The sequence below is a fragment of the Dromaius novaehollandiae genome, chromosome 6 (assembly GCF_036370855.1).
Source record: "Dromaius novaehollandiae isolate bDroNov1 chromosome 6, bDroNov1.hap1, whole genome shotgun sequence".
Taxonomy (NCBI): domain Eukaryota; kingdom Metazoa; phylum Chordata; class Aves; order Casuariiformes; family Dromaiidae; genus Dromaius; species Dromaius novaehollandiae.
The window spans coordinates 27,101,938-27,109,588 of NC_088103.1; the positions used below are offsets into that span (position 1 = coordinate 27,101,938).

The window sequence follows — 7,651 nt, forward strand, 5'->3', positions numbered from 1 at the left end:
AGCACTGGCTGCAATATAACAACAACAAAGAAAGGTGGATAGGCAAAATCCCAACAGATTATGTTTTGAAAACAGTAAAGATTATTGCTTGCAGGCATTTGGAGAATATGAAGAGGTGTCATGTAAATGATGTGGTTAGGTTACATAGGGGAGAAAAAAGGCAAAAAGACGACGACAGACACAGCCATTTTTAAAAACAGAAGCATAGCATAATCAATGAGATCTACAGAACAAGGTTGCTACTTTTCTGCAGACAACGAATGGGTCCCATCAACCTCGAGAGGCAGTTAACCTGCATCAGGTCCTAAATGGTATGATGAACTGAAGCCTGGCTGCAGCAGATAGATATTCTTGCCTATCGAAAAGAGACTTCATCAGTGTTTTAAGTCAGGAGTAAAGTATGAGATTTTCAAAAGCAATGAAGTTAGGCGACACGCTCAGGCAGCTATCTCAGTGAGCGATCTGATTTCCAGCCGCAGCAGCACGGCGAGGCAGGCTCCCCGCTCCCGGCCCGGGCACCACGCCAGCGCCCGAGCGGCAGTCAGCGCAGGCGCTGCGGCCAGGGAGGCTGCCGAAGCTCCCGCAGAGCCGGACCCTGCCCTAGCGCTCTCGGACCGGGACGGTGCCGGCGCAGGGGGAGAGGCAGAGGTCCACGGTGAAAGCCTATGGCCAAAACCTCCTCCACATCTACTTGCTCTCACTTGTACTTTTAATTAATGATGCTCATGAGCACCAAATTCATTCAAATCATTGGAAGGGAAATCATGCTTTTCTTGCTTTTTGGAGGGAAACAGAAGGTCTTTACCAAACTCTTTTCTTTGTTTGCTCCAAGTAAAGAATATTGTGTAAAACCAAGGTGTCTGGAGATCAGGAACGCACTGTAGTTACCTTGAAATGATAAAACTGGTCCAGAATAGCAATTTCCGAAAGACCTTTTGTTCTGATGGCTTTCTGGCCTGCACAAGGTGAATGAGCGAGTTTCAATCCATTTCCCCCTTCCCTGCCAACAACTGGCTCTTCAAGGGGAAGTTCAGACAGAAAAAAGCAAGCAGGAGATGGGACAGGGCGGCTGATCTCCCAGTAAGCAGCGGAGGTTGTGCTCTTCCCCACCAGGTCCCTACTGGGGACCTTCACCTCTGGAGTGAGGCTTAGCAAGGTTAGGAGGCAGCTGCAGAGCGGATGCCCAGCTAGGAGGCTCAGCTCGCCACGTTTGCTGACCTCTTCACCGAAGCTGCCACTGGCAGGGATGCTCTTGGGAGCACAGAAGAAGGAACAAAACTGATGTGAAAGGCAATACCGCTGTGGGCCCAAGAAACATGAGTCCCCCCGACGAGGGAACACCCAAAAGTCCAAGGGGAAGATGAGGAGGGCAGAAAGGGTAGTCAGGCCAGCCATACTCCCCTCCTCCTTCTACCCCCCCCCCCAAAAAAAAGAAAAAAGTTCTGAATCACTGCTCTAAACAAAAATCAGCCAGGGCCTCACTCAAGACATTTGCACTGCCATGTTCCGTCCTGTGGAAAAAGAAGAGAAGAAAACATTTCCCTAGGGCTGTGCAGCTCATTTTTACTCAAAATACAAATGATTTTTTAGCAAACATCCCAGCAGGAAAAATGCAAAAATACTTTTGAGAATCTCAGATCCCTTTTTTTCCTCCTGTTTCCCATCCTGTCACACAGTCCAAAAATAATCAAAGGAATTTCTTCTTATTTGGTGAATATAAAATACAGACAGCTCTGCAGCTCAGCTCTGTCATGTCGAGCATTGCCAGGAGCAGATATTCATGGCAGAGTTCGAAACCCTTTTAAAACACAGGCTTATAATTGTTGCACTGATAAACAATCACAGTGATGCTACCAGGCACTGCTATAATTAGAAAACACTAGAGGTCAGTCATCTTTCTGCTGTGCAAGTACTTTTAAGCGTGATTACGAACAACAGCTGGATGTTAACAGCAACACGGGGATGAAAGAGAGATTTTTACATACTCAACCATGAAGATGTTACCGCAAGACCTGAATAAAAAAAAAAGTCTTCTTCACGCACCTGGACAACCAAACCAAGTGAAGCAACCAAAGCAAGTGAAAAATACTCAGCTAGCCATTATGCTGAACTAAAGGACTACACGTGTTCAAAGGTGAACATGAGACCTTTGGTATCACGTGTGACCTGACCTGACCATATGCCATTGGAGAGGTGGCTACCATCGACTCAGCTGCAAAGAGAAGAACATGCTGCTGCTTCAAGGTAATACTTTGAAGTCTTCTTTCACATCTCTGCATGGGCTCAAGCCTATGTAACTTGTAAATTGTGACGCACAGAGAGCACAAGATTGCGGACTCCAGGCAGCCGCCTCTGCAGCCAGCAAATGTCCATCTCATGCAGCTTCAAGAGATTCGCTCATTAAAGCAGTCCCAACACGGCGCTAACATGGTCAGACAATCTTAAGGAGGATGGTGGCAGGTCACCCTCCCACACGCACTGCTTTTCCCTTACGCCATGCCACCTTCTTGGACATCCAAGGCTTAGTTCCCCTGCTCTGATATTGCCTATCCCATGGAGTTAATATAAAGAGCTGCAGTCAACCTCAGGAAGAGAAAACACTGTAAGAAGTCTGTGAGTTTCTTCTTCTAATTGGCACCATACATATTATACCAATAACTTCACCAGATGATCTTTTCCCTCTGCTGGCTGATGCCTGCAGGATCAGATCCCCACAGACTTTGCCTGGCAGAATAAAAAGGAAAGTCATGCCCCAATAAAGTCATTGCAGTAGCACACAGTGCTTGCGTGCATAAAGGGAAAGGTTTGTTGCCTTCTTCCAATTTGCCTCCTACTGATGTGAGATTACATCTTTCTACGGGGAAGAAAAGCAGAGTGGATTTAAAGTCATTTTGGTTTACCCAGGCTGACTTCACAGACAGGGCCTGTCATTCAGCTAAAGAGAGCACTATGGTGTCACAGGACTAAAGCCTGGAGTCTTCATAGAAGCAACACTTCAACCCCACTGTTACACATCTAATTAGGACTGAGTGCCTCTAACTCCACACTGGCACGGCACCAGTGAAGGGCAGCAGTCCCCGGGACACGTAGGGACGTCCTGTCGTGCATAGCGCTGCTTTTTTCTGGGGATTCTCCGCTAGAAATCAGAGCCAGAACTCTTCCCATATATGCATCATCACGAATCTGATTCTAAAATATGTATCCATGCATTTTCAAATTTGATCAGCTGCTTCTAACTGGCTTCTTGTCTTCCGCCTACCAGGAATACCCTGACCCTTCTGAACTCGAATGGATTATCTAATTCCTTCCAATGAACTGTCCCAAGATCCAGAGTCCATCCACCAAATCAGTCCTCTCTGCCATCAGAAAGCCTCCCCGTGCTGTGCCAGCCGTCACACAGAATACAGCCTCAGCCAGCAAGCACACCCCCCGAGTGCCATCTGCACACTGTTACAGCGGGAGAACAGCATGGGAGCTGTGGATCATAAGATCTGGCACTCTGGTATTACCCATATGGATTGTAATGCAATCTCATTGAGGCCAAAAGCGGCTGTGCCACTGCCTTGCCACTGGCCTCGGTAGGAACAGAGCAGAGTCTAAGAGCACCTAAAGGACCAAACAAATTCTATTCCAGTTTTCTCACCAGAGTTCCTCTTTAAACCTCTTGAAGGTTATAAAGACTCAGTTTGTGACTGAAGTCCAAGAATTTTCCCACTGGAACCTAAGTGTAGACTTTTACTCCAACCACAATCAGGTTCGGTCTGCAGTGAGATCAACACACAGAGCAGAAATACCCAAACCAAGGTAGTAAATCTGTAGCCAGCTAAAAGAAAGTGTATGATTTCATATCCACAATACCGAAGAGGAATCTATTACATAAACAACTCCCTCTTCCTTGATATGTCAGTAACTCTGAGCAAATCATTCTCTTCTCTGCCTCAATTTACCCATGTATGACACAAGTAATGACAGCAATTGCCTCACGGTACCTCTGTAGATCACAAACCACTTTAATGAGGCAATTACTGTACCACAGAAGTACAGTGTTCTGATTTCTGGAGGTACACAATGACATTTTAAATAAGGAAATCACATTGTAAAAAATAGATACTATGTCACAGTAACAACCCTTATCGCCATCACCATTATTCATTGTTACTGCGAATTTAATACCAGGAGTGGGCATAACAACAGTATCAGTCAGGGCCAGGTATGAATGCGAGCACCTAACGCTAGTCCTTCGCAGAGCTCCTTCTAGGCATGAAGGGGCCTTCAGAAAGAAGTTCTGAGTGGAGAGAAAAACAAACAAACAAACCAAAACCACCGCACAGAGTGCATTAGTGCATCTTCAGAAATGCAGAATGCCTTGGGTCTTCTTCAGATCCTTCTGCTCTCAGAACAGAAGGACTACTAACAGCACTGCCTTCTCCTTCTTGAATAAGGGAGTACGCTGACCCCTGAGTGAGGGCGTCTGCTTGCCTCATGCGGGCTGTGCAAAAGGCCTGATGGAGCCAACAGTCCTCCCAGCTGGGAAGCAGAACAATGCAGACTTATACCTGGCTTTTGGGCAAGAGTAACAAAGCAAAGGCTTCAATCTTTCATAGTCTCACCTAATGCATTACCCAGGATATGCTGGATAACACAACTATCGCACTGACCGCACGTGGGAGGCTAACAATTTACTCCTCAAGTTTAACCCTTGGTTGCCAACCCAAATTCAAGCACCAGGAGAAACAGAATTTTTGCCTTCTGAGAAATACCTGTGGGTGTACCAGTTTACCACTGACTTTGCTAACACTTGCTGTAACACGTCTACAAATGTGAGCTTAACCATGCCCTCGGGCCTTATCTAAATTGGGATAACGTGGTATTAAAAACAAAAAAAAGGTGTTTGCCAACATATTTTAACAGGCAAATCTCAAACACAGGTTTAGGCAATTCTGAAGAAGTTAATCAGAAACAACAGGTTTTATAAAACCTTACAGTGAGCCTGTAAAATACCAGTCATGGCATACAAACAGGCTGGTCAGCCTTAGTTAGAGCTGCACGAACTGGATCCTGGCTTAGCAAAATTCCTCTTAAAGCTCGGCCGGAGTTTTTACTCCAAGCTCCAGAAACGCTGGGGGCACCGACCAGCACCGCCTCACATCCGAGCCCCAGCCCGTGCCCCGAGCCCGCGGGGGACCCGACCGCCCGGGGCAGCGGGCAGGGCTGAGCCCGGGGCTCCCCGCAGCGCTGCCCCGGGGCAACGCGCTCGTCCGGGGGCGCAAACGCGGCCGCTGCTCCGCGCTGGGCGCCGGGGCCGGGGGCGACGTCGCTGCTGCTGGGAGAAGGCAGTGAAGGGTGAATAAACGCTTTTAAATGCGACTGTCACTTACTTATCCAGGACGAAGTAGAGATCAAAGGCACCGTGGCAGGAGCGCTGCTCTTCTCGCTCGTCCTCCTCCTCCGCCCGGGCGCAGGAGGTTAAGCTCACGGCTGCCAGCAAGAAGCAGCACAAAAATGCGGCTTTCTCCACGCTGCTCCTGCAACTCGCCATTTTTTTCCCTTCCTTAAATCCTCCTCCTCCCCCCGTCTCTGCCTCTCCCGGCAGACTTTACAGCCTCTTCGGAAGCGCCAAGGAGGAAAGAGGGAAGAAAAAAAAAAGAAAAAAGAAAACCCAGCACCTAACGGAGCCGAGGCGCCCGGCGCAGCCCTGCGCGCTGCGGGGGGGCCGGGGCGGCTGGCTGCGCGCGGGGGCAGGGCTCGGGGCTGGGCCGGTCGGGGGGCCCCCGGCGCCCCGTCCCCATGCCCCGCCGCCTCCGCGGCACCGCAGCGGCTCGGCCGGCTCGGCGCGGAGCGCAGCGCCCTGCGCAGCGGCCAGCGCGGGCAGGGGCAGAGGGAGGAGAGCGGCGGGGGGAGGCAGGATCTTATGGGGGAAAGCTGAACCGGGACTTTCCTGTTCCGGGAGACCGGAGGGGGGAAAGGCGAGAGGCTGCAGCCAGCGGGGCCCTGGTGCCGCCGGTGCGCGGCTGCGGGGGCAGCGCCGGGCCGGCGCCGCCGCCCCCCGGCCCGACCCCAGCCGCTACGGGCGCTTCGCGGGGGGCAGGAGCAGGGGGCAGGGGCAGGGGCAGGAGCGGGGGGCAGCAACGTGCTCCCCAGCCCCGGCAGTGGCGAGCGGCGCTGCAAAAGCCCGTGACAAATCCGGGTCGGGGGGAGCCGGGTGCAGCCTCGAGTGGCGGGGGTCGAGGGCAGTCAGCAAGGAGATTGCCAGAGGGGCGGGGGGGGGGGGTGTTAAGCACACATTTTCGCGGCTCCCTCGTGCCACATTAAATAGTTTTGTTTTCGCGGTGAAAACTTGGGGTTTTGGTGGCCGCACACGCCCTGCCGGCAGCGCGTAGCGGTGAGACGGCGTCTCTCGGCGGGGGCGTTGCAGGACCCCCCGCCCGATGCACCCAGGTTACGGAGCGCTGCCCCGACGAGCGGAGCCGCCCCCGCGGATCATCTGGATGCTGCCTCCAAAGTTTGAATAATTACTAGCTCCCAGCCCTTCGCCCTCCCCCACACCCGTTGCGGCTCCTAATTAGTGAAAAGAGCCACGGGGGGGGATGCGAGCGGAGTCACTTTGCATGACAGAGTTGGGACTAGACATCGCTCTCCGTTTCTTGGGGGGAGGCTCGTGGACGTGACTCAAGGTCGAGGGAACGGATCCAGCGCCGTCTCCCGTGGGGCTGCCTGGCGCGCTGCCCCGGCGGCAGCCCCCAAAAGCCTCCCCGGGAGCCGGGGGTGGGGGGGCTTGATCTGAAAGCCAGGGGCCCCTCGGGTGCCACCAGCAGGGAAGGGCTGTGTGTGTGTGTCCCGGGTGGGTGTGTGTCGCGGGTGGGTGTTTCCCCGCAGCACAAGGCAGCTCTGTCGCGGCCTGGCCGGCTCCGAAGGGGCGGGCTGCCCCCCCCCCCGGCTCCCCGCGGACCCTTTCCCTCTGCCCACGCCCGCCGCGGACACGCGTGGAGGCGGCGCGCCGCCGCTCGGAGCCCGGCCCCAGCGCCCCCGGCGGCCCCCGCGTGCTCTGCGCGGCGGAGGCGCTCGCACGCTGCGAGTCACGTTTGCCCCGCAGGGAAAGCGGGTCGGGCTCCGCCGCCCGTTTCTGCCCCGGACCCGGCTCGGGCACATCGAGGCGCCGCGGCAGCGGGGGTTTTATCAAGAGAAGATTAGAGGGTCCGCTGGTTTTCAGCCGCTTGCCCAGTTTAAACCATGCACGACTAAAAGTTGAATGCGCTGCTTGAGCTAGCAACCACTTTAAAGGCTTTTGTGCGCTGGCCCCAGCGATTACTTAGATCATGGAGAAATACAAGAAACCCACATCCTCTGTGTTGACATTCACAAAAAATGAGCAAGCGGCTGCTGGGCAGCAGGACCCCCCCCCCCCCCCCCCCCCGCCCCGCCGGGCTTCGGCCTCGCGGGTGCCCACTAGTGTCCGCAGCGCGCACGTTCCCCGGCGCAGCGGCCGGCCGCGCACCTCGCCGCCGGCCAGAAGCCTCGTCCCGCGCCGGGAGCAGCCCGCCCGCCCCCGACACCGGCCCACCGGGGCCGCGGCCTTTGGGAAGGAGTTATAGAGGCTAAGAGCTTCCCATTCCCTCCGTGCGGGATGGATATCCGGTTGCTATGTAAAATA

General features: G+C 53.8%; 1 protein-coding gene across 1 annotated transcript in view; it reads right to left on the minus strand.

The window, feature by feature from the left end:
• Positions 1 to 5,935, minus strand: part of ANTXRL (ANTXR like) — a 66,372-nt gene extending 60,437 nt beyond the window's left edge. Inside the window, exon 1 of the mRNA XM_026112542.2 lies at positions 5,379 to 5,935. Coding sequence (XP_025968327.2) covers positions 5,379 to 5,539 — 161 coding nt within the window. The 5' untranslated portion in view covers positions 5,540 to 5,935. The remainder of the gene's footprint in view (positions 1 to 5,378) is intronic.
• Between the last annotated feature and the right edge of the window lie 1,716 nt (positions 5,936 to 7,651).